The 27112-nt window shown below is 44.6% G+C and overlaps 1 protein-coding gene across 3 annotated transcripts in view; it reads right to left on the reverse strand.

The window, feature by feature from the left end:
* Positions 1-5023: 5023 nt before the first annotated feature.
* Positions 5024-27112, reverse strand: part of RBSN (rabenosyn, RAB effector) — a 28281-nt gene continuing 6192 nt past the window's right edge. For all 3 annotated transcript variants that reach the window (XM_080797599.1, XM_080797600.1, XM_080797601.1), the window contains 10 exons: positions 26530-26670; positions 21681-21781; positions 20697-20742; positions 20421-20582; positions 18326-18567; positions 15969-16039; positions 12137-12223; positions 10916-11018; positions 9577-9681; positions 5024-8922 (listed from right to left, as the gene is read on the reverse strand). In XM_080797599.1, coding sequence (XP_080653725.1) covers positions 7780-8922; positions 9577-9681; positions 10916-11018; positions 12137-12223; positions 15969-16039; positions 18326-18567; positions 20421-20582; positions 20697-20742; positions 21681-21781; positions 26530-26670 — 2201 coding nt within the window. In that variant the 3' untranslated portion in view covers positions 5024-7779. The remainder of the gene's footprint in view (positions 8923-9576; positions 9682-10915; positions 11019-12136; positions 12224-15968; positions 16040-18325; positions 18568-20420; positions 20583-20696; positions 20743-21680; positions 21782-26529; positions 26671-27112) is intronic.

A 27112-nucleotide genomic window follows, 5' to 3' on the forward strand; every position in this document is an offset into this window, starting at 1 on the left:
AGATACAGAATTCTAGGTGAGTGGGGGTTTTCTCTCAACACTTTAAATATCCTTTTAAAAGAACTTATTCATTTATTAGACAGAGAGAGATCACAAGTAGGCAGAGAGGCAGGCAGAGAGAGAGGAGGAAGCAGGCTCCCTGCCCAGCAGAGAGCCGGATGCAGGGCTCAATCCCAGGACCCTGGGATCATGACCTGTGCCGGAGGCAGAGGCTTAACCCACTGAGTCACCCAGGTGCCCTAAACAATTTAAATATTTTTTGCATGTTCCTGAGGAGTAGTCAGCTATAATTCTTACCTTTGTTTTCTCTGTAAATTTTTTTTTCTTCTGGCTTCTTTCAAAATTTTCTCTGTCTTTGGTTTATACAGTTTGAATAAGATATACCTACATACAGATGGGCGCCTGAGTGGCAGGGAATGTTAAGCCTCAGCTTCTCGGTTTGGATTGAGGTCACCATCTCAGGGTCCAGAGATCCAGCCCTGAGTGGGGCTTGGTGCTCAGTGGGGAGTCTGCTTGAGATCCTCCCTCTTCCTGTGCCCTCCCCCATGCATATTTTCTCTCAAATAAATAAATCTTTAAAATATATATATATATGTGTGTGTGTGTGTTTATATATGTATATATTTTATATTTATCCTACTTTATATTGATCCTACTCTGAGCTTCCTGGGTCTGTCATTAATTTTGGAAGGTTCTCAGCCATTGTTACCTCAAATATTTCTTCTCTGGTCCCCTGGGTGGCTCAATCGGATAAGCGTCTGCCTTCTCAGGTCACGATTCCAGAGTCCTGGAATCGAGTCCCACACTGGGCTCCTTGCTTAGCAGGGAGTCTGCTTCTCCCTCTGCCTGCTGCTCCCCCAGCTTGTACTCTCTCTCTTTGACAAACAGATAAATAAAATCTTTAAAAAAATATATTTCTTTTCCTTTCATTTTTTTTCTTCTGGTGTTCCAGTTACACATCTTCTGAAATTGTCATATTGTTTTTGGATATTTTGTTCTGGGTTTGTTTTTCATTCTTTTTTTCTCTTGGCATTTCAGTTAGGGAAGTTTCTATTGACCTATCTTCAAGCTCACTGATTCTTTCTGCAGTTGTGTTCAGTCAGCTGATGAGCCCTTTAAAGATATTCTTCATTTGTTACAATGTTTTTTATTTGCTAACACTTCCTGTTGACTATTTCTAAGAGTTTTCTTTTCTCCACTTATGTTACCCATATGTTCTTGCATACTATTTATTTTTATCATTAGACCCCTTAACATATTGGTCAGTTATTTTATTTTTTTAAAGATTTTATTTATTTATTGGACAGAGAGAGAGATCACAAGTAGGCAGAGAGGCAGGCAGAGAGAGAGGGGGAAGCAGGCTCCCTGCAGAGCAGAGAGCCTAATGCGGAGCTCGATCCCAGGACCCTGAGATCATGACCTGAGCCGAAGGCAGAGGCTTAACCCACTGAGCCACCCAGGTGCCCCTGATCAGTTATTTTAAATGTCCTGTCTGAGAATTCCAACATCTGTGTCATAGAAATCTGATGCTTGCTGTGTCTCATCAAACTGTGTGTTTTTTTTTTTCCTTTTAGCATGCTTGTAATTTTTTGCTGAAGGCCAGACAATATTGGCTGTATCAAATAACTGGAACTTAGGCAAATGAGACTCTAGAATGAGGATTTATGTTAATCTGGCTAGAAGTTGTATTTAATGTTTGCTATTGCTGTAGGCCCAGAGGCTTCAAATTCCTCTAGTGTCTTTTTGCCTTGCCTCTTGACTTTGGTCTTCCCTAGAGGTTACTCCTCAGAGAGTGTCTGTCTTAAAGCTCTTCCAGCTATAATCCACTGCTACACTAGAGCTCTGTTGGTGTGGTGGTAAGGTGTGTGTGGGGGGGGCATCCTATAATCTTTTTTTTTTTAAGATTTTATTTATTTATTTGACAGAGATCACAAGTAGGTAGAGAGGCAGGCAGAGAGAGAGGAAGGGAAGGAGGCTCCCCACTTAGCAGAGAGCCTGAAGCAGGGCTCGATCCCAGGACCCTGGGATCATGACCTGAGCTGAAGGCAGAGGCTTTAACCCACTGAGCCACCCAGGCGCCCCGCATTCTATAATCTTCTGATGAAATCTCAGTATTTAGTGGGCCCATCTTTGGGCTGTGACCTTCACAAGTATTTAATCTCACTGCATGGCATTATAATTTATATATATATAGATAGATAGATATAGATATATATATGCCTTTGTTTCTGACTCCTGGCCAGGGCTCCTGAAACCCTTGTAATTTCCCTTATGATAATATAGGAGCATCTTTTTTTTAGGATTTTATCTTTAAGTAATCTCTATACCCAATGTGGGGCTGAAACTCACAACCCCAAGGTCAAGAGTCACATCCCCCATTGACTGAGCTATCCAGGTGTCCCCGGAGCATTTTTTTGTCATAATATCTGGGTTTTATCCCTGTTCCTGAAATAGCTCTGGAGAGGTAAAGATGAAAGGAGTATATTTTGTTATCATAATAAGCCCCTTTTAACCACACCAGTTAATGTAAATGAGGGAACTTTTGGAAACCCCATAAGGATGGGGGATTGGTTGCCACAGATGATTAGTTGGAATTTTCAGTCCCAGCCCCCTAACCTCTGGCCTCTGGGAAGGGGAAAGGAGCTGAAGGTTGAGTTAATCACTAATGGTCAATGATTTTAATAATGTCTATGTAATGAAGCCCCCATTAAAAAATAGCCTAACCAGGGGCACCTCGGTGGCTCAGTGGGTTAAAGCTTCTGTTTTCGGCTCAGGTCATGATCCCAGGGGCCTGGGATCGAGCCCCACGTCGGGCTCTCTTCTCAGCGGGGAGCCTGCTTCCCCCTCTCTCTCTGCCTGCCTCCCTGCCTACTTGTAATCTCTGTCAAATACATAAATAAAATCTTTTTAAAAAAATACCCTAACCAAAGGAGTTGGGAGAGCTTCTAGGTGGAGGAACACCTCAGTGATAGTTCAGGGAGAGTCGTGTGCCCACAGAGGGCATGGAAGCTCTATGCCCCTTATTCCATATCCCCTACACGTCTCTTCCATCTGGTTGTTCCTCAATTGTATTCTTTTATAACTAACCAGTAATCTAGCAAACCATTATAGCAAATTATCAAACTCAAGGAGAGGTTTGTGGGAACCCTGACTTACAGCCTGTCAGCTCGAAGTACCAGAGACTTAGACTTGTCATTAGCATCCGAAGTATAGGGGGCTGTCTTGTGGCGCGGAGCCCTTCATGTGAGGGATCAGATGCTAACTCCAGATAGTGTAGGAACAGAGTTGAATTTCTAGGACACCCAGATCGTGTCAAAGAATTGATGTGGGGAAAAAGATCCCAAACATTTAGTGCCAATATGTGTGAGTTGGGGTGTCTAGGTGGTGCAGTCAGTTAAGCGTCCCACTGTTGGTTTCAGCTCAGGTTGTGATCTCCGAGTCAGTCTCAGGGTGAGATTGAGCTCTGTATCAGGCTCCATGCAGAGTCTGCTTGAGACTCCCTCTCCCCTTCCCCACTCTAAAGTAAACAAATCTTTAAAAGAAAAAAAAGCTGAGTCGTGGAATATATAGCAAAACGATGAGATGGAAAGGCTAGAGGGAGTGGGAGTGGGAGAAACACCCTTCCCTGGGTAGGATTAGACTCTCGTAAAATCTTTTCCTTGAGGAATACTCAGAGTTTATTTTACAAAGATTACTCTTCCCCTTCCCCTGTCAGAGCCACCAGGGAATCTTTCTCATCAATTAGCTGTGAAAAAGATGGGGTTCCTGGAGGTAAAACCGTAAAGGTGTGTGGTGTCCCTTGGGCTGTGGCCCCCGAGAGTTCCTTACTCAGATGCTAATCCACACTCAGCCTCCCACATTCCATCAGTGTTCCTACCAGCTATGGCTCCAGTGGCTTCTGCTCCAGGGGACTCTCCAGATTTCAAGGCAGCAGTTTGCCCTGCACTCAAGCACTCTGATGCATTCAAGGACAGTCATTGATTTTGTTTGTCCAGCTTTCTCTTGATGTAAGGGCAGGAGTGACAACTTCAAAACTCCTTGCTGCCTGAGCTGAAACCAGAAGTCCTTTCAGAAGTGGGGTGTTTATTTCCCCCTTTCTGAAGTATTTTATTTTAAAGATTTTATTTATTTATTTGACAGAGAGAGAGAGTGAGAAATCACAAGCAGGCAGGCAGAGGGGGAAGCAGGGTCTGGCCGAGCAGAGAGCCTGAGGCAGGCTCGATCCCAGGACCCTGAAATCATGACCTGAGCCAAAGGCAGAGGCTTAACCTACTCTGAGCCACCTAGGCGCCCCACTTTCTGACGTATTTTTAAAACTGTGTTGAGCTCCTGAAGAGTTTCAGGCAAGAGAGAGTTTGATCTTAAAGTCCACAGAAGGCACTTCTGAAATGTCCCTTCCCACATTAGAAACATGAGTGTTCATATAAAACACAGGCCACACTGCTTGGGCACACCCACTGCCTGACCCAGGTGGAACCCTTCTTGCTACTTAGAGCAGAGAGTCGGGCAGCCCAGGCTTTAAATCCTTATTCTACCACTGACTGGCTGTGTGACCTCCGGCCAGGCTAACTTCTCTCAACCTGTTTATCTGCCAACTAAATACCTGAGTAACTACTGCACAGGCCTGCTGGTGAGCTAAAGGGGGAATATGTGAAAAGCTAGCACAGTGCCTGGCACAAATGGCAGCCATAAGATTCCTCAACCTCTCTGAGACTTAGTTTCTTCTAGCTTGAAATGAGGTTGATGAGATTGTAGAAGGTCTTGCACTATTCTTGTATGAAACAATTCATTTGATCAACACTGCAGGAATAATTAGGGATAAGGGCAGAACTGGAACCCTCATTTGCCACATTAAGAGCCTAGTGACCTTTTGTCCAGAGGCCTTAACCACACAGTTAACACAGGATCTGGGGCTATCTTCTGATATTCAGATGATGATCAAGAAAGAGGCAGGAAGAGAGATGTTATTTGGTAATTCTCACTTCCAACACACGTGCACATACACACACATACACCCAACCACTAACATCTGTTAGTTTATTTTTTTAAAAAGGTTCCAATACAAGGCCCCAGAGTAGTGCATGCAAACAATGACCCTCAAGCTGTCATTGTCAAATGACAATCTGACAATCTGCTACCATAGTCTGTGACCTGATAAAGAGACCAGCTTCTCTCTTTGAGTACCAAGGCCTAATTACACCAATGTATGTCCAACCTACCGCCTGGTACATGATGACTCAGAAGTACACTTTAATATCTGAACAGCAAAGACACATTGGACTGCAAGTACAATGAGTAAGTGTCCTTAGTGTATTAGACATGGAAAAATACAAACAAGGCATAAAAAAGAAAAGCCAACTTCATCTGATGCCTGAATTCCCAAAGTCTCTTCCAAACATTCCATACATGATCTTAGGTCTAGGGAGAGCTGCCAATGCCTCATCAAGAACTTGCTCATTTTCTCATGAGATGTAGCTGTTTGCCTCAAAGGACTGCAGGAAGAGTGAAACATTCACATGAGGTAAGCACTTGAAAGCTGTGGTTGCAATTCATAGGCCATCTTTATCTATGCTAATGATAACCCATCTCTGTAAATCCAACTTTGTGCTTGTGTGAATTCTGGGAAACATTAGGGATAGAGAATTCTAATTCCTGTCAGGTCTATGATTATAGGAGAATACAGCCATGGAAGAATTAAATGGAAGAATTCAATCACATCAGAAGGTTTTAGTTTGGTTTAGTATATTCAGTGGTTTTTTTTTTAAGTTTAAAAATAAAGTTTCTTATATGTGTGGTTCTTAATGCTCTTAGTTACTTATAGATTACTACCTGGGTTGATTTCAGGAAAAGGATATGTATGTTCAGTAAACTAGTCTGAATAGAAATCACTAGCTAATGAAGAGATATAGTCTCACAAGAAAAGTAATTATGATGGAAAGCAGCATTTAGCTTCCAGAACTACCTGCTTTTTGGTGCAGAGAGTGTCATCCTCTTTGATCAGAGAGCAATGACAGACTAGCAGCAGGAAGCATACCAGCCATCCATGAAACCCTCCATAATGACAGCAGGAAGGGCATGAGAAGGAAGAAAGATGCCTGCACCAGGCAAAACTTTAGATACCTGGTTGTCGAATTCCCAACCACAACAATCAGCAAGGCTGGGAACTTGGTTGACATTAGTAATCCACTCACATTCCTTTGTGAACAGAATCCCAACTCAAAGGGTCTTCCACACACCCTCCACCCATATCCCATTCCCGCACCCCTATGCAGGATCTTTCCATTCAGCCCAAAGATCCAACAAATGCCAAAGAAACGCAAATAGTGTCAACAAAAATACAGACTACCTTTACATCACAGTTCTAACATTCTCAAGACCAACAGGGGTCTTCCCGGAAGGTAACAAAATGAATCTCAGCCTTCACACCAGTAATCAAAGTATGACCCATAGTTAGTTAAGGGGTATAAAGTGACTAGTGGTCAGTTATTGTTCTTTAATCAAAAAGCATAATCGCAGGAACTCTACCTAGAGCTGAGCACGCTTCAGTATCATATCAGACATTAGTTAAGGATTATGTAAACCAAAGCACCAGAGCTAAATTAACAATTTCCCTTTCTGCCCTTAATTGGTGAAGAGTTCAAGTAGTGTGGTGCTACTGGAATGTTCCTGGGTTGTGCCTCTTCAAACACTCTGATTTCTTAATACTAAACATTGGTAGGAAAAACCTCACTGGTGCCCCAGGTCAGCACAGGGTGAACCAAAAGGGAAGAAGGCTGATCAACAAGCCCTGAAAATCATTTTAATTTATCTTCTGACTCAGGGAAGCTTCCACTCTCCTGGCAATGTTCCACAAAAGCTTCCTGATTACTAATCCTAAAGCACAGACTGGGCCCTCTGAAAAAGCCCAAGTCAGAGTAATTTCACCAAAGTTCTAGAGGAAGGTTTCTCCAGGGACAGACAATTGTTCCATCAGTCATTAAGAGAAACATCTGGGTAGACACTCTTCTCCCTAGTACTACTGCCTCCATCAACTGAAAAGTTCACCACTCCTATTTTCTAAACAGACCATGGTCAGACCCAGTGATACCCCTGGCACCGAAGTTTAACTTCCTGAAAGAGACAATCAAGGACTTTAACTGATAGGGAAATGCCCTGGTAGAACATCACCCCGTTGCCCCCTCTTAAAAAGAGGTGCTGGGCTCTCCTGGGTCTAAACAACTACCTTCATAGCAATACCCCCGCTTCTGCTGCACAGGTGGGATGTACCCAGCAGGGCAGAGGAAGTCCCAGGTGAAAGAACCCACAGTCTAAGGGGGACAGACTTCTGTCATACCAGAGCAAGGTTTAAAGGAATCCATCTTGTCTGTCTTGGCTAAAGAAAGTGCCCTGTAATACTGCATAAAGACCAAAGACTAGGCAGGAGCAAATGGGCCCACGAGGGCTGCCCGATATACTGCATTTAGTTACACTCGGTAATGAAAATTTTAAATCCCTTCTAAAGGGAAAACCCAATTCAAAAAAAAAAAAAAATAGAAGAAAACCCAGGAAATACAGCACATGAATGCTGATTCTTCCTGTTCTGGTTTCTACTTTATTATCCAACTATAGTGGAAAAAACCTCCAAATGCACAGCACGAAGCAGTAGATTCCCTGCCCTAACCTCTGTGCGTCCTAGGTGTCACCCTTCTTCCTCCCTCATCGGGCCCACCAGCCCCGTCCTGCTCCACAGGCTCCTGCCGGGCCCTGGGCCCAAAGACGCCCTGCCCACAGTCAGTGGGGTCAGTGGGTGCCCCCCTTCTGTTTGGCCAGGGTGCGCTTCAGCTCCCTCAGGTTCTCCGTCAGCACTTCCACCTCATCCAGGCGGCCACACTGCTTGGCATCAAAAATGTACGCCTTGATGTTATCAATCTGCTGGAGGAGGAGCTCCTCCTCTATGGGCTCCTCGCCCTCGGGCTCACTGTCACTGTCCATCTCAAAGGGGTTGGTACAGGTACCTTCCTCAAAGGGGTTACCAGGAACAGGAGGGCTTGAGGGCCTCTGGTGGGGATCCTCATCTTCCTCATCGAAGGGGTTGGGTGCTGGACCATCTGGGTTAGTGAAAGGATTCCCTGCTACACCCTCCTCTTCTTCCTCCTCAAAAGGATTGTATTCTTTGAGGATGTAGGCTGAAGGGCCAAAGGAAGGCTCTGTAGTAGGAGGGCTGGTAGTGCCCTCTGCTGTGGGGCTGGAGGGGTCTTCCTCATCGAAGGGGTTCAGGGAGGCCAGCTCATTTTGCTGTGACATGATGCTCTGGGGGAAGGATTCCTGCCCGATGGCTGGGGGCCCAGACCACACTCTGGCTGGCTCGAGAGCTGAGATGGGCAAAGGGGTCTCCACGGCTACACTGCTCTGAACTGAGGAAGAGCCTAGATCCAAAGCATAAGCAAGGTGGGTAGGAGGCTCCCTGCTAGGCTCCAGCTGAAAAGGCCTGATTTCTCGGAAGTCCAGGGACCGAGTCCGTGTATGTAGGGACGCGGCCCGGAACTGCTCCCTCTCTCGTTCCCACTCCCGTTCACAAAGCCTCTGCAGCTGTTCTCGCTGCAGGTCCTCCTCCTCCGCCTGCCTCCGGGACAGCTCAATGGCCTTCTCTGTCTGCTGCTGGTCATACTCATCCTGCAGCTGCCGCAGGTTCTCCTGCAGTGTTCGTACTTCGTCCGTCCTCCCGGCGGCCTTGGCCTGTCTAATAAATGATGTGATGTTGTGGATCTGCTGGAGAAGGGGGTCTGAGTCTTCACTCTGCCCCTGACTTCCTGACAGTGGGAGCCAGCCCTCAGCCTTTCTCAGGGGGGCAGATCCCCCTCGAAGGGACACCACCTCCCCATTGGCCGCACGAGACAGGTCACTCCGCCTTTCCTCAAACCGTCGCTGGGATTCCAGGTCAACCTGGGGAGACACCAAAGCCAAAGAGAAGAAACACAGTCACCAGGCCAATAGCAGCCACACCATCAGCCACACCATCAGCCACCCCTGCTGTCCCTGGTCTGGTGAGACTCCAAATGCCCACCTGTGGACTATGGTACTCAACTGCTAAGTCAAATCACGCTTTTTGTTTTTTAGAGGAGAGAAGGGACAGAGCCAGATTTTCAAAAATAAATTAGTGACAGTAAGTTAAGGGGTAAGATTTTCTCAATCTTAGATACACTGGCCATATGCTTGTCTTAAACCTCTGAGGTCTAATATCACTCACCTACACTAGAATCTCACACAATGTTAAATGTACACATTATTTTGCTTAGTGTTGCACATTCCAGAGCATTCTACAGAGAGCTCCCTGGTGTCTGGGTCCTCTACAACCTGTGCTACAGGAAGAACTGACAGCCCTCCATGGTATTCTGGATGAGAGAAAATCACCAGAATCTCTGAAAGGCAAATAGGTCTGACCTGGGAAGAAAAACAACTATTCTGAGTCTATAGAGGAAAGGCCAGAAAAGACCAGAAGAGAGATGCAAACCAGAGAGCGACTCACAGACGACCACTTGGGAGTCTGGAGCAGCTTCTGGGCTCAAGAGGCCGCAAGCATCCCTGCGTTTCACTTGCCTGTCTCTCCAGGATCTTCTTCTTCTCCATTTCCTGTTTCCTTTTCTTTTTCAGTTCCTCAAACTGTTCTCTGGTTGGCAGTGACATCAAACCCAGCAGCTTTTCCTGTAGGGAGTCACGGAGTTTTGTATTTAAATTCTTTTAGGAAGAAGATAAGCCTAATGAAGTCTGTTTATAAGATCCCATGCGAGCCCCACACCCCCGCTACCCTTTCCCTGCTCTATGTTTCTCCACAGCACTTTTCCCCATCTTATAAACTATATGTTGTAGTTGTTTCTTGTCTATCTCCTTCCAGAAAAAAAGCTTTCTGAGAACAGGAATGTCTTTTTGCTTGTGGCAGGACATGCAGCACCTATCACATTGCTGGTAGACAGCAGGTACTCACTGAGTGACTGCTGAATACACTAGTCAAAAGGAGAAGGGGCCTAATTCTCTGCAATACGGGGCTGGAAAACCAACCCAACAGGGCTTCGCTAGCTTGCTCTGTCATTAAGCCCCAGATATGGTTCACTGTGGCTCTCCCAAAGGGTGTTCCAGACAGAAGCAACTCAGCTCTAACCAGCCAGGGTTAGTCTGCCCATGAACAATCAGCTGTTTCCTCCCAAGGAATAGCCCAGGAAGAGTCCCTTAGGGGCTTATCCTGAGGAAGAAATGGCATGTATCAGTATGTCTGTCAGGCTATAGTCACACCAGAAAAAGCAGGAATCTATCCGATGACCAATGAAAGGGGAATAATTAAAGGATGGTGCATAGAAAGTCATATTCTATAGTCATTCAAGCAGTAACTGTTTATTTTGTTTTCAAAAATTATTTATTTATTTGACAGAGGGCAACAATGAGAGAGGGAACATGAGCGGGGGAGTGGGAAAGGGAGAAGCAGGCTTTCCGCTGAGCAGGGAGTCCGATATGGGGCTCGATCCCAGGACCCAGGGATCATGACCCGAGCCAAAGGCAGATGCTTAACAACTGAGCCACCCAGGCGCCCCAAACAGTAACTGTTTAAATGAAGACTATGTAAGAAGTGCTTATGATATAAACTTCAGTGTTAAAAAAGACATAAATTTGTAAACATGCACTAATCATAACTACTTTATATAACAAATACAAATGAAAAAAAGAGGAAAATATACCAGAATGATATGTAAGGACATAGGATTAAGAAGTTTTTACTTTTCTCTGTAATCCAGATTTTTCTCTAAATCTGGCATAATTATATTTACAATTTTAAAAAATAATAAAGGTACAAATAGAGAACAAACCATTGGCACGGTCTGCCTTCTGAGAGGCAGAAAAGCAGGGGAGGCAAATGAGCCGTTTCTGACACCACAAGATGCTTTACCTGCACAAAAAGTGTAGCTGAGTATCTGATCATCCTCTGCAGCCGCAAAGTGTTTGGATGTGGTGGAGGGTCCTGGTTCAAGCCCAAGGTTAAGATCTTCTTACTGAATCGGGACAAACACATCAATGTAACAGGCGCTGCCAGCCCCAGAAACAAGGGTAAAATCTCTGAGTTGCAGGGCTTTTGTGCCAGGACCATCCATGGAGGAAGTGGGTTAAAGACTCCCATGGAATGTCCTTGAAGGCAAAGTCCATTCCTTACCCTCTGGTTCTAGCTAAGGCCCCTGACACAGCATGGGGTATCTAACCATCACTCAGCCATTGAGGAACTTACCACACATGCAGTCAGTTCATGGTGAGTTCACCAACTTCATGGGTGAGTGACCTATGCCTGGTTTATATTCTGGTGTCACTATCTTAAAATTCTTTTTTTTTTTTTTTTTTGAGGGAGCAGGCTCTGGGGGGCCAGTGAGGGACTCCCTGGGCCCCTGGATTGGGTTGAGGTAGGGAAGGCAAGAAGCAACTGGCTTTGCCAGGCCAGTACACAAACTGAAACTGGGCCAGGGGCTTTGTAGACTGTGCTGGGGGCAACACTGGGCAGCAGGAGGCTGCAGGCATTTTGAGACCCGTATCTTAAAATTCTTAATAATCCTGACCAGGACTTGTGTTTTCACTTTGTACTAGGTCCCACAAATTATGTGTTCAGTCCTGTACAGATGGACGAACAAGGCTTCCTCATCTCGGTTCTCCCTCTGAATCACTATACTTTCTACACCTCAAAGGGCTGATTTAACCCCAACAGCCAGTCCATGGTTAAAAAGCAGCTCTTGACTTGAAGAAAGAATCTGGGTTTCTATCCTGGCTCCACGGCTTTGCCAGTTGTGATGCATCTTCTCAAATACAAAGTAAGGGTATTAATGCCTACCGCACCAGCTAACTTTGATTGAGTAAATGAGATGTGGATACAACCAATGGCTGGCATAAAGATGGTGTCAACAGTCAGTTCCTATTTCTCTAATAATAATGAACATCAGAAACCTAAACCAAGTTACTGAGATGTGTTGCGTGCCAGAGTGGGCACCTACCTCAGCCTGCTCCTCACACATAAGTCCTGTCACCAGGACTCTGGGTACACTCGGGCCTGCCAGCCACCCACCCTCTCACTGAAACAGCACTTCCTCCACTCAAGGCAGCAAGTCAGACATCACCTCACAGGTCTCACCTTAAAGCATCTATGAGTTCGTACACTTTCTGCACTTCCACTCGAAGGTCACCGGCATGTTCCAGATTGTAGGTTGTCTCCCCAGCACTAAAGAAAAATCATGGAAATGTTTCATTCAAGTTTTACCATGCTGACTGGAGAGTGGTGTGGAAAAGGGCTCTAAAGGTTTAGGGTCTTACAAAGGAACAGCTAATTCTCTCCAAGTGGTATTATTTCACACTCTTGTACATAATGCAGGGCTCATTCCTTTAAGTGCTAATCAACTGGAAGTTGTTTTTAATTTGCAGACGCCACAGGGACAGATTTGTGCCTAAGCCTTTAAGGACTAGCTCTTAATGCTCATCACCAAAATAAATGCAAATGAACCTACTTCAGCCTACTTTCCCTGAACAATTTCATCATACCTAGTAAGACATAAGAAGTGGCTTACTAAATAAGCAGGTTACCCTGCATCTGCGGAGAAAGCAGTGGGCTTTTCTCACTCAAAGACTATCCCCAGAACACAAACAACGAGAAAGCTGACCAAGGAATCCCCAACACCTAGCCATACCCAGCATGGCACTGTATCAATTGCCAACACTCCTGAGCCTCATGAACAATTGCTCCCCACATGAGAAAGGCACTTGGACACCAAATAAAGCAGGGAGGAAACAGGGGATAACTGCCAAGGGTGGAGCAGGGGACTACAGGGAAGGGCAAAGGTGGCTTCATTCCACTTAACTCAGAGGAACAATAGCAGTTTTGTTTTTTTTTTTTTAAAGATTTTATTTATTTATTTGACAGACAGAGATCACAAGCAGGCAGAGAGGCAGGCAGAGAGAGAGGAGGACGCAGGCTCCCTGCTGAGCAGAGAGCCAGATGCAGGGCTCGATCCCAGGACCCTGAGATCATGACCTGAGCAGAAGGCAGAGGCTTTAACCCACTGAGCCACCCAGGTGCCCCAACAATAGCAGTTATTATGTGATCCAAGAACTGTTTGTTTACAAAGGTGTCACTCTGTCAGGCCTGAAATTCAAGTGCAGTGATGATGGCTTATTTTTAGCCTTAGTGACTAGCACATGGCCAAGCTGTATCAGTGCTCACTGAAAAGAAAATGACTTCAGAAGATCTTGCAGCTGTTAATGCAGCCCCAGCAATGGCCACTCGGCTCCCATCCTGAGGCAGCAGCAATTTAAGTTAAATAAGCAGAAAGGGCTCCTGTGCTGACCTGGTTTACCATCCACAAGACAGCCCTAGCTGGAAAATTCTCGGTGTGTGCTATAATTGGAGGATCCAATAAGGTGGTTTCATCATCTCAAACTGCACAGTTTGCAAAAAGAACATCAGAGCAGAACTGGGAATACTTGCACTTTGTCTTGGTATCTCCAAGTCACATGGAAAATAACAAGGTTAGCTCAAATCTGAGAGCACCGCCCCCACCCCTACCCTCTCTCAGTCACATGGACAAAACATATTCCCCACAGGGCACCTATCACGTCTGGTTATCTTGCTCATGATTTGTTCACTCACTTATGGCTGTGCTCCCATGGTAATGAAGCTCCAGGGCAGCGGACATGGCCTTCACTGTTCATTGCTACAGCCCCTGTACCTAAAATAGTACTTGGCATACAACTAGCGTTCAGTAAATATCCACTGAATGAATGAGGGAGTAAAATGAGCTTAAAGCCCTTTAGAACCAGTCTTTGGAGAATGAGTAGGAGTTAGACATCTGGAAATGTGCTCAGCAATGGTAGTTTCCCAGCTGGATGGGGAGGCCCAGTGACCCACAGCTGTGTCTGAGGCACAAAGCAAGAAAAACAACAGACTCAGGGGAAGGAGCCCCCTGGGGAACGACATCATGAGGGAAAGTTGAGTGCCAGCTCAGACTGCCAAGAACACAGTTCTCCTTGCTGATATCCAGGAAGAAGATAGTCCTGTTCTAATTTCAAACCAGTGGGCACAGGTGGGAGGAGGGGTGTTGATTCCTGTAAGTTCCAGGTCGGAAAGGAGCATGAGATAGGTGCTCCAAGCCAAGGATCCTCCATTTAGGGGAGGCAGATATCAGAATCACTTGAGCTGCTTCTCCCAACCTACCCATAGGGAGGCTATATGCTTCACTAATCAAAATTACTGCTCAGTGAACTGCAGGTAGAAAAGAAAATGTGTCCTTTCCTCCTGTTCTTCAGAACCAGTGCTCTTGGAATGAAAAGAGGAAGAATGGGGCATAGAAGGTACAAATATAAGGGAAGAGAGGCCCTAGGACTGTGCTGGCTGGGAGGGCTGGAGAAAGAGGGTAATCCTCACATGGAGAGCACTGGATCCCATAAATGCTTTTCTGCAGGTTGGGAGAAGACTTGCTGCGACCTGATTCTAGTGGTAGCACTTCAAATTCTAGCTCACGTATCACTAACCTGCAGAAGAAGCAATGCTCTTAAGAGAGTGTCAGCATATTCTTTCTGAAAAGGACCAGATAATATATGTTTTTAGCTTTGCAGGCCAGATAGTGCCTGTCACAACTATTCAATTCTGCTGCCAAAGCTGCAGTCTGCAGTTACAGTCAAACAAATGGGCATGGCTATGCACCAATAAAATTTTATTCATTAAAAGAAAAAAGGGTGCCTGGGTGGCTCAGTTGGTTGGGTGACTGCCTTCGGCTCAGGTCATGATCCCAGAGTCCTGTGATCGTGTCCAGCATCAGGCTCCCTGCTCGGTGGGTAGCCTGCTTCTTCTTGCTCCTGTCCTCTCTCACTATCTCTGTCTCATTCTCTCCAATAAATAAGTTAAATCTTTTTTAAAAAAATGGCAATAACAAGCGTTGGCAAGGATATGGAGAAACTGAAAAGCACATGCATTGCTGGCAGAAATGTAAAGTGGTGCAGTCGTCTTGGGAAACAGTCTGGCAGGGCCTCAAGAAGTTTAAAACCTAGAATTGCCATATGACCCAGCGACTCTACACCTAGGTAGAAACCCAAATGAAATAGAATTATAAGTCCACAAAAAAACTTTTACAGGAATATTCACTGAAGTGGATAAATCCAATAGCCAGAAGTGGAAAAATCCAAACGTTCATCAACGGACTAACAGGTACACAAAATGTGGTGTATCCATACAATGCATTTGCATGAGTGGAATGGAACCCTAACACGTGAGGCCACAAGGGTGAATCTTGAAAACACTACACTATGTGAAAGAAGCCAGACAAGAAGGATTATGTATTCATACGAAATGTCCCAAAGAGGCAAGTCCATAGACAGAAAGCAGACCAGTGGTTGCCAGGGAGAGGGAAATATGCTGTGACTACTAACAGGGGTGGGCTTTCTCTGGATGATAAAAATGGTTTGGACAGTGATGATGGTTTTATGACTCTGTGAGGAACCACTGACCTGTACACATGAAAAGGGTGCATAAATTATTATTAATTTTTTGGTGTATAAATTAGATCTTAGTTAAAAAAAGAAACAGGTGGCAGGCTAGATTTGGCCCATGGGCCGAAGTGTGTCAACCGCTGCTCTAAAGGAAATGCCTGCTCTAAGCCCTGACGTCTGGTGCCAGCCCGAAGCAGTATTTCCCAGGGCAGCACACGAGGCGCACTGTCCCTGCTTACCTCCAGTGCCTACTATCTTGAGGCCCCTCCCCAGCCTGCTCCATCACAACTGGGGTCCCTTGAACATGGCTACCGAGGACTGTAACACGTGCCATACAGAAATACAAACATGACAAAGATGCCCCACAGTTGGTCACAGAAGGAAAGCAGAGCCAGAACTAAGATTGTAGTTTTCAGCTATTGAGGAACTACGCTAAAAGTACCCATAAACAGTCACCACTGAATTAGAAAAACAGAGGAATAGCTTACTTTAATGATGCTGCCATCCTGATGTATTCAGGAGCTTTTTGGTCAACTTTCTCCATGCAAAGTCGTAATTTCTAAGGACAAAACAAAAGAGGTGAGTGGTGCTCTCAAGGTACAAACAAGTTATGCTGCATCAATAGAGATGTATTTAAAATGTGCAATTTCCAGGGCGCCTGCTGGCTCAGAGCACGCAACTATTGGTCTCAGGATTCTGAGTTCAAGCTCCACATTGGGAGTGGAGTCTACTTTAAAAAAAATTTTTTTTTAGTGTAGTTGGAAATATGCAGTGTTTTCTTGTTCGTTTTTATTGTTACCAATTTCCTAATTTACAGACCTCCTTTACAAGCAGTAAATCTTGCAGGAAGGAAAGAAAGTGAGAGCAGAACTTTTGACAGGATGTTTTTGCAGGGAGCAAAGACTTCCAGGACAAAAGCCAATGAGTTTACCAAGGCAGAGGAAAGGAATTGGTGGCTACATTCTTTCCAGGTGATGAAAGATACTAGCAAAAGGCACTGCCAGGGCTCACTTCAAAAATGAAGGAAGGTGGGGCGCCTGGGTGGCTCAGTGGATTAAGCCTCTGCCTTCAGCTCAGGTCATGATCCCAGGGCCCTGGGATCAAGCCCCGCATCGGGCTCTTTGCTCAGCAGGGAGCCTGCTTCCCCCTCTCTCTCTGCCTGCCTCTCTGCCTACTTGTGATCTCTCTCTCTGTCAAATAAATAAATAAAATCTTTTAAAAAAAAAAAAATGAAGGAAGGAGGGTACGCCTGGGTGGCTCAGTTGGTTAAACGTCTGCCTTTGGCTCAGGTCATGATCCCAGGGTCCTGGGATCAAGGTCCGGATCGGACTCCCTACTCAGCAGAGAGCCTGCTTCTCTCTCTCCCACTCCCCTGTTTGTGCTCTTTGTCAAATAAATAAATAAAATCTTAAAAAAGTGAAGGAAGGAAAAAACAGGGTGGCTATTTATAAAAATGTGTTATCAGGTCATGAACTCCATACTTAGGATGGATAATGGCTACATCTGTAGCTCATGGCAGGGTTTCATTAACACCATTTCTAGTAATATAAGTATTTTTGGGGTGATTCCAGAAATGCAGCCATTATGACCCACAGATCTGCTAAGAGTGACCACTCAGTGATCAACAGACAAATATACAGATGGTCCCTGACTTAACAATGGTTAGACTTCATGATTTTTCAACTTCACAACGGTGCAAAAACGATGGGCGAATGTAGAAACCGTACTTGGAACTTTGAGTATGGCTCTTTACCCAGGCTGGCGACATGCAGTACACTTTCCCATGATGCTGGGCAGTGTCAGCGGCCACAGCTCCAGGCCACGTGATCACATGGTCAGCCATCAATACCCTTACAGCCATCCTGTACTCCTACAACTTTTTTTCACTTTCAGCACAGTAGCCAGTAAGTTACATGATATACTCGGCACTTTATGATCAAACAGATTTGTGTTAGAGGTTTCTGCCCAACCGCAGGCTGATGTCAAGTGTTCCCAACATGGTTAGTGTAGGCCAGGCTCCTACACTGGGGGGTTTAGTGTATTAAAGGTACTTTCGACTTCCGATGTTTTCAATTCAGGATGACTTTATCAGGATGTGGCCCCGCTGGAAGTGGAGGAAGGCCTGGGCGCTCTTCTGCTCAGGGTTCTACACGAGCTGCTACCTCCGCCAAGCTGATCTCCCCCTTCTCATCTCCAGTCATCTGCCTATGAAACCTCCAGCTGGCTAATCCTTCTCAGCCTGCAGGTCCCCCTGGCCACTGGGAGACTAAGGCAGACTCATGTCCTGTCTGACTCTCAATCCCGTTTTTGCATGGCACTATGTTCCTTCCTCTCTTTCAAAGTGTGCATCTACCGAATGTGTTTTGGGATTGCTGGTGGTAATGACAGCGGAGGCATCTGAATGGACTTAAAAGGGAAGCTCTCTGCCCATGGGCAGTCACTCAAACCTATAAAGCCTGAAGCTCCCAAGCGAGTTTCCCAGGATTCTTCTGGCCCACTGTTCATACCTGCTCCAGCTCCACTACCCCTCACCCACAAATCCTGTCCACATGGCATGGCAACCATCCTTCCTCCTCTTGCCCCTGGGTCACCAAAGCCTCCAACTTCCTGCTTTCAAGTGGGCAAGGAGGGGTGACGGAACAAGGTTGTGGCAACAAACACAGGATGACTCTGTGAATCACCCACGGCCCTGGCTAGGAAACCATACCAAGGCCCTTTAGCAGAAACTAAAAATGATTCAAAGGAATGACTTCCCAGAGCATTCTCCAAAATATGCAGGCGTGTACAAAATCAACAGGCAAATCTGCATCTCGAATCAGACCCAAGACCACGCACAGTGAGTCACCTCATAGAGCTTTACAATGTCAGGGGTGTGCTCCTTCTCATCAATCTGCTGCTCTCTCTTGAGCAGCGTGTCCTTGCAGTGTGTACAACAGCGGATCCGGTCGTCATCCTTCTCATCCAGGACGGAGCTTACACTGCTCACGCTGCTGATACTGCCCCGGCGGGAGCCATGGACACTGTTGGGTGACTGGCTGGGGCTGGTGTGGGTGCTCAGGGAATCTTTGCTGGCACTGGTGAGCTTGTCTGTAAAGCACAACACAAGACAGTTGGCAGTGAGCCCGCAGCCTCCAATCACCCCACCGCTCACAACAGAGGGGAGGCCACAGGCGCTGATCCAGACAACAGAGGGGAGGCCACAAGCACTGATCCAGGCTGTGTCTCTGGGCAAGAAGCACCACACCTTTGCCTTCCCAAGGTCAGGCTCTGGTGGGAGGGACTCCCACTGCCAGCCAGGAACAAGCCAGACAGCCAAGGAAGGTCTCTACTTGAGGTTCTGAGGCCCATTCCTAACCTGACCCAACACAATCCACTTTCTCCCCAGACTATCCCGACAGACTTCCCCACTCCCAAACATCTGACTCCTACCCCTTCCAAAGCTCAGCTCAAATGGTACAACCTTCCAGAAGCCCTACTCTATTCCTTGAGGCAAAAACAATATGCCCTTCCTATCAGGTCCTACCATGTCATCCCTCTTGGAGCACTTTCTGCTTTTCTCCCTATATAACAATTCTTTGTATACCCAGAGCTGCTCTATGAATCTGTGACTCTGGGAGGGTAGGAACTGTCTTATTCATAGTTGTACCCCAATATAACCAACAGGGCTATCCCACAGCAGCTGCCCAGTAAATGTTAATTAGCAAGATAAGAAAAGTGAATAGTGTTTCAAAAGCATTGCTTATGAAGTCTCAGGTGAGACAGAAAGTCAGTCTCAGGGAGAAAGGGAAGGTATCAAGGTAATGTGTGCCTGCTGGATGTCAGAACTAGACAGAGGAAGCATCTCCTTCTATCCCACGTTGTCCAGATGATCTGTAGCCAACAGCATAAACAGAGTCAGCAGAACTCCCCAGGGTTGCGAAACTACCCCAAATGTCCCAGAATTGGCCTAAAGCCCATAAGATCACCTTTAGCAACTTTTAACCAGCTGAGACTCAAAGTTCTAGACCCTCTGGTTCCACCTAACCTTGTAGCCACCATCCGCATAATTCTCAAACATGTCCTCTACACTCCCCCAACTATTCTAACCTGCTCATCTACTAACCTTCCCCCAGGGCCCTCCCACAGCTTCGCTCCTACTCTGCACTCTACCCAGGGTCTCTCCTGCCCTACCTCTTTGCAATCCTGGCTGTCTTTTAGGCTCTTCTCAAACATCACCTCTCAAACCTAAGCATCCACACTCTTGATTCCTTCAGCACTCAGTGTCTCTCATATTATGATGTTACAGTCTGTTCTATATGACAATAAACTGTGACTTTTATTTCAAAGGAAAGGACTAGCCTGCTGTTCATTTTCTAAGACTCTTTCTTATAGTCTCCTCTCAAAGCCTCAGCTGCCACTTCCAATGATTTGACAATGATTTGGTCGGCTCTCCTGGGTGTCTGATGCAACTTCTCTCAGAGTACTTATCTCTTTATAAAGCAATTATTTGTAAGTCTGTATTCTCTGCCAGATGCTACCTTTTGCGGGAATGGTAAATGCCTTATAAACCATAGGTGGGCAAACATGACCTGTAAACCAACTCCAGCCTGCTTTTGTATGGCCCTAGAACTAAATATGGTTTTTAAAAGGTTGTTTAAAACCTTTTTCAAAGGTTATTTTAAAAGGTTGTTTAAAAAAAGAAGAAGAAATGTCACAGAAACCATCTGTAGCCCACAAAGCTTAAAATATTTACTATCTGATCTTCTACAGATAAAGTTTGCCAGCCCTTGTTACCCACCACTACCTATAGCAGGCTTCATGGAATCAATAAATGAATGGATGAAGACCCCTTGGGACATTCACTTAAACAAAAACGTTAAAAAAAATCACCCATTAGTGATCAGCAAACAAACTAGTCACAAGAAGATCAGGGTCCAGGGCCCTGCATCCATGTTACTTACTTGCAAAAGGGAGGCTGATGAGCTCCATACACTTCTTGCACATAATAGACCCACAGAGGCGGCAGTGGTGGCGGCGGTTACGGATGCTGAACTTATTCCCACAGTCTGGACAGAAAGGGACGTCCTGGTCATTGACCCAAGGCACCACGGACTTTTCTATTGCTTTGGGAAGAACAAAACAAAAATCAAGCAAACAGAAAAGCTAGCCATTTGAAAAAGAGGTTTGGTCAGAGAGAAAGATAAATAGAATGAATGTGAGCAAAACTCTAGAGTTACCTCGTATCTTAGCAGACTCGGTATTCGTTCTATCAAATGCAGTGAGCTGACAGGGAGAAAACAGTGCCAAATGGAATTAAACAGGTGATGTCAAACTTTCCACAGGCAAGAAGCGTCAAGCAGGAATTCACATGTCTTCATTTTTTAAGTCTCATCTGTCATTCCCAACCCCACCAAGTCACAAAAGCAACTTCACATTGGACAGAGTATTAGCTTTGCATCTAGAAGGCAGCTCCCTTCCCCAGGACCTGATTCCCACTCCTTATTGTCAGTTCTCCATTTAAGCAAGAACCAGGGGTAGCAAGGATGTGGTAGGTGTGGCACCTGAAAGCAATGGGGAACTCCTGATTCTCCATGGTCCTCCCGGACCATGAAACTGGCAATTTATTTCTGCCCTACAAAGTACACATCAAGAATTATACCCGTGGTTGCTACCATACCCACCATACAATCCAGGTTATACACAACAAGCATTTCTAGGGTCAAAGTAGAATGGAGTGATTGTGGGTGTTGAAGACATACTCTGGTACCACAGAACAAGAAGGCCCAATCCAGATGTTCCCACACTGAATGCTGGCCCTGGATGAGTACTCTTCAAAGACCCTGTCACCACCTTCTGTTTGTTATCAAGTAAACACAGGCCCCACTGCATGACTATACTTTGGACACCCAAGAGAGGAAATAATTTGAAGGTAGAAAGGTTTTCCAGCAACCAAGTGGGCTTCACAGGAAGAAATAGGAAAGCTGGATGTATGGTAAGTCTGTCAACCTGGCCATCTCCTATAGTAAAACCAGCCCAGGCTACAACTGTCTACCATGTCTACCACTGTCTGCACCTCTCTAGATTGGCTCAAGGTGGGGCATTTCTCTGCCAGTATCAAATATATACAACACACGTGATACACACTGCAGAAATACAATTTTTTTTTCTCCCAGACAATTTATACTTGCAGGAAAAAAAAGTTTTAAAACAACAAAATTTACCTTCTCTAACCTGATTATTAATTTATTGACTTCAACAACATAGTGGTCAATTCTGGCAGCTCGGTGTTTTTTGAAGTCAGAAAGATGGCTTCTCACAGCACCTAGAAGGACAGGAAATGGGGAGATAAACAACATGTCGTTTCTCTGAGAGAGCCCCACTCCCTTGCTGCTTATCCTCAATGAACTTTATTTTATTTTTTTTTAAAGATTTTATTTATTTATTTGACAGACAGAGATCGCAAATAGGCAGAGAGGCAGGCAGAGAGAGAGGAGGAAGCAGGCTCCCTGCTGAGCAGAGAGCCCGACATGGGGCTTGACCCCAGGACCCTGGGACCACGACCTGAGCTGAAGGGAGAGGCTTTAACCCACTGAGCCACCCAGGCGGCCTTTATTTTATTTTTTAAAGATGACTTTGTATAGTTTTAAGATTGTATTTATTCATTTATTTAAGAAAGAGACAGAGAGTGCACGAGCTGGAGAGGAACAGAGGGAGAGGGAGACAGAATCCCAAGCAGACTCTGCACTGAGCACAGAGCCCAACATGGGGCTCAATCCCAGGACCCTGATATCATGACCTGAGCCGAAAACAAGAGTTGGACACTTAACCAACTGAGCCACCAAGGGCCCTTATACTCAATGAATTTTATTTATTTGTTTGATTATTTAAGATTTTATTTATTTGAGAGAGAGACAGATAGTGAGAGAGAGCACGAGCAGGGAGTAGAGGGAAAAGCAGGCTCCCCACCAAGCAGGGAGCCCAACAAGGGGCTCAATCCCAGGACCCTGAGATCAAGACCTGAGCCAAAGGCAGATGCCCAACCAACTGAGCCACAGGTGCCTCTTCAATGAATTTTAAACCCAAGTAGAAATTCAAGGAGTTTAGAGTCTTACTAAAAATTCAAAGACAAGCAAATGGAAACAAATTTGCTAAAATGTTAACCATGGTTACTTTGGAGGCCACAGAGCTCAATATCAGAGACCTCAGAGAATGGGGGAAGAAAGCCTGGACTGGAGCCTGCCTGTGCTCAAATTTCAATTTTGCCATATACTATGTGACCTTGAACAAGTTCTTTAATGTTTGTGTAACTTGGGAGTACTCATCTACAAAATGGGGATAACAGTAGTACCTACTCCACAAGGTTGTTAGGAGGATTAAAAAGTTAAAATTTATGAAGTCCTTAGAATACTGGCACGTGAATTTTTGGTAAAAAGGACAGTAACATTATGGGCGATTTTTTAAAATCTCTCATACTTTTCTGTGCTTTCCAAAGTTGGTATGCTATGGTTTTGCATCAGAATAAAAACAGTCCTTCTCAAAATAGCCCCCAAAAGGTAAATGCTAATGGATGTCACTGGAAGAGCTGGTTAAACCGATACCTTGATCAGCTCAGCAGCAAAGATCCAGGATAAAACTTTTTACACAAATGGAATCAAAAAGCTTGTTGTTTCAGCATCACTGAAATATCCCCTCTTCCAAAACACCAACCCACCCCAGCTGCCCCCACCCCAGCACCCAGTCCACTTTCTCTTCCCAAGCACGGCCTGTTCACCTATAAGTTGTGCCCCCCCCCCCCCGAGCTTCTCACATATTACACTCTGCACTATCCTTGCTCTTTTCTCCCCTAACCATACTCTCTAACATCTAAATTTTAGTTTCAAATTCTTAGGCGTGACCATAGATCTTTTTTTTTTAAGATTTTATTTATTTGACAGAGAGAGATGGAGCTCGAGTACACAAACAGGCAGAGGGGCAGGCATAGAGAGAAGTAGACTGCCCCTGAGCGGAGAGCCCGACCATGGGGCTCGATCCCAGGATGCCAGGATTAATACCAAAAGCAGGTGCTTAAAACCGACTGAGCCACCCAGGTGCCCCAGCATGACCACAGATCTTAACTTTTAAAATTTGCCATTCACTTGACCTTCCACAATTCTGACTTCCTCCAGTTACTAAAACTGGTGAGTTAATCAGAAAATTGCTCTGATAATTTAACACTGGCAATCATAAAGCAGGCTCTCAAAAAGCTAATAAGAATTCACATGCCTGAAATTTTTCCTTTATGTTTCAAATTGACTTTCAAATGTAACTCATTACTATGTGTACACTAGCACATGCTTTATTAATTTCAGGTGTACAACATACTCATTTGAAAATTTTGTCAATTTTTTGTTAATTTTAAGTAACTCGACACCCAAAAAAGTGCTCGAATTCACAATCCTGAGATCACAAGTCATACACTCATTCAACTGAACTAGCCAGGAGCCCTGATTTGAAAATTTCTTAAATTTTTATTTAATTTTACTATTTTTCTTACTAAAGTGTAATTAACAATGTTACATTATACCGTGTTATTTTTATTTTTTCTTTTTTTTTAAAGATAGATTTATTTATTTATTTATTTATTTGAGAGAAAGAGAGCACAGAAGGGAAAGGAGAAGAAGCAGCAGACTCCCCGCTGAGAAGAGAGCCCAATGCAGGGCTTGATCCCAGGACCCCGAGATGATGACCTGAGCCAATCATGACCTGAATCAAAGGCAGATGTTTAACCAACGAAGCCACCCAGGCACCCCATATACAGTAGTTTGTTTTTGTTTTTGTTTTTGTTTTAAGATTTTATTTATTTGTCAGAGAGGGGACTCAATGAGGGGCTCAATCCCAGGACCCTGGCATCATGACCAGAACTGAAGGCAGACACTTACCAACTAAGCCACCCAGGCATCCCTATAGTGTTATTTTTATTTTTTTTAAGATTTTATTTATTTATTTATTTGACAGAGAGAGAGAGAGAGAGATCACAAGTAGGCAGAGAGGCAGGCAGATAGAGAGGGGGAAGCAGGTTCCCTGCTGAGTGGAGAGCCTGATGTGGGGCTCGATCCCAGGACCCTGAGATCATGACCTGAGCCGAAGGCAGAGGCTTAACCCACTGAGCCACCCAGGTGCCCCCCTATAGTGTTATTTTTAAAGCCATTTTCTCCTGTTGTGATGAAAATGTTTCCACTCTTCAATATGGTAGCCACTAGCCACAGGTATAGATTGAGCACTTGAAATATGGCTAGTGTATGATTGAGGAAATTACTTTTAATTTTATTTAATTTTAATTTATTTAAATTTAAATAGCCACATATAGTTAGTGCCTATCTTTTTTGTTTTTTAAGATTTATTTATTTGACATACAGAGATCACGAGTAGGCAGAGGGGGCAGAGAGCAGGCTCCCTGCTGGGCAGAGAGCCCAATGCAGGACTCAATCCCAGGACCTTGGGATCATGACCTGACCTGAAAGCAGAGGCTTAACCCACTGAGCTACCCAGGTGCCCTAGTTGGTGCCTATCTTATCAGATAGTGCAGTTATAAGATTTTTCTCATCCAAAAAGACATATTCCATTGTGGCCCTATAAGAAGAATATGGTAGCTGACTCTGCACAAATATCAATTCTCCTTAGAGCCTGTTTCCTCATCTGTAAATGGGAACGAGCATCATGACCCATTCCACCTCATGAAGCTTTTGTGAAAGATGTAAAAGATAATGAATATGAAAGTATAATAAAGCCTTAGGAGGAAAACATTATTTATCCATGGCATGGACAGAAAATAAAATTAAGTTTTGTTATCATACAACAGTTAAAGGACATGTAAAATTAGCTAGCTCATCTTCATGTGGCATTTTTGGTAATAGCTCTACTGAGATATTATTCACAGACATACAATCCACCACTTAAAGCATACAAATTTCATGATTTTTAGCATATTCGGAGTTGTACAACCATCATCAAAGTAAATCTTAGAACATTTTCATTACCCCACAAAGATGATTAAAAAAAAAAAAGATTTTATTTATTTATTTGAGAGAAAGAGAAAGGGAAAGCACAGAGGGAAAGTGAGAGGGAGAAGCAGACTCCCTGCTGAGCAGAGAGCCCAATGTGGGGCTCTATTCCAGGACCCTAAAATCATGACCTGAGCCAAAGGCAGATGCTTGACTGAGCCATCCAGGCGCCCCATGATGATTATTCTGAAAGTTAGCAGTGGTATCATAATAATGTGTTTCAGAAAATTCTGTTGCACAAATAAATCAGTGAGTGCCTCCTGCTAGGCAGATAATATTCCATGTGAGAAGAGACAGCCTAGTCAATGGAGTCTCTGCCTGGGCTTATGTCAAACACCTAGATTCCCATCTCAGTTCTGTAGTTTCTTAGCGGTTTGACTCAGGGCAAGTCCCCATCCAGTGCTGTGAGGATTAAATGATTATCCATGTAAAGCAGTTAATGCACTGCCTAACACAAAGCAGATGCTTAGCTCATTCTGATCCATTTTTGCCCCCTTCTGGGACATAAGGTCCACGAGAAACTTAGACCATTCTGGTTACTGATGCCTAAGCTTTTTTTTAAAGATTTATTTATTTTAGAGCAACAGAGTGAGCATGTGATTAGGGGGAGGGGCAGAGGGAGAGGATCTTCAAGTAAACTCCCACTGAGTGCAGAGCCTGGACACAGGGCTCAATCGCATGACCTGTGTGAGACCATGACCTGAGCCGAAACCAAGAGTCGGACACTTAACTGACTAAGCCATCCAGGCACCCCAACTCCACTCTTTTTTTCTCAGCTAACTCTTAAAACATCACCAAGAATGAGGACACCTGGGTGGCTCAGTCGGTTAAGCATCTGCCTTCAGCTCAGGTCATGACCAAGTCCCCCATCAGGCTCCTGCTCTGCAGGGAGTTTACTCTCCCTCTGCTTACCACTCCCTCTGCTGGTGCTCTCTCTCTCTCTAACAATAAGTAAATCTTTAAAAAAATATATCACTGAGAACATATAGATGTGCAAACATTTGCTAAATGAATGAACAGAACTTCTTACCTAATTCCTGGGGTTCCCACATGTAAGGGTCAACCCCTCCATAACTGAAAGACTCATATCCTTGTGTCCCTGATTCTACTCGGTCATCTCCTTCTCGTTTCAACAGCCTGTTCTTCGCTTTCTTGGCCTTCTGGACAAGACCTTGAAAAATGAAACAAACACCATAAATGAATCCATAAACACCTAGTAAAAAGTCAGGGGAAATCTCAAAATACAAGAGCTGACGAAATGACTATACTTCATTTAAAAATTCTGGATCCCAAATAAATTGAAATAATGAGGCCACAGTACTACTAACACCACAGAGCATTCATTTACAAGTCAGTATTAGCAGTAAGTTGGTTTATGTAGCCTATATACAGCTAAATTATTACTCATTGCCAAATTTAAGAGCCCAATTAAAGTATAAAATCAAATTCAATGAGGGGACCAAGGCAATGGAAATTTTTTTTTTCTAGATCTTAACTGTGGAGGTGGTTACATGGGTATATACATTTTTCAAAACTCAACTGAATTGTACACATAAAAACTTATGTGTAAACTATATCTTACTTAAAGTTTTTTAAAAATTAAATTCTACAGT

Source organism: Martes martes (assembly GCF_963455335.1).
Source record: "Martes martes genome assembly, chromosome: 1".
NCBI lineage: Eukaryota > Metazoa > Chordata > Mammalia > Carnivora > Mustelidae > Martes > Martes martes.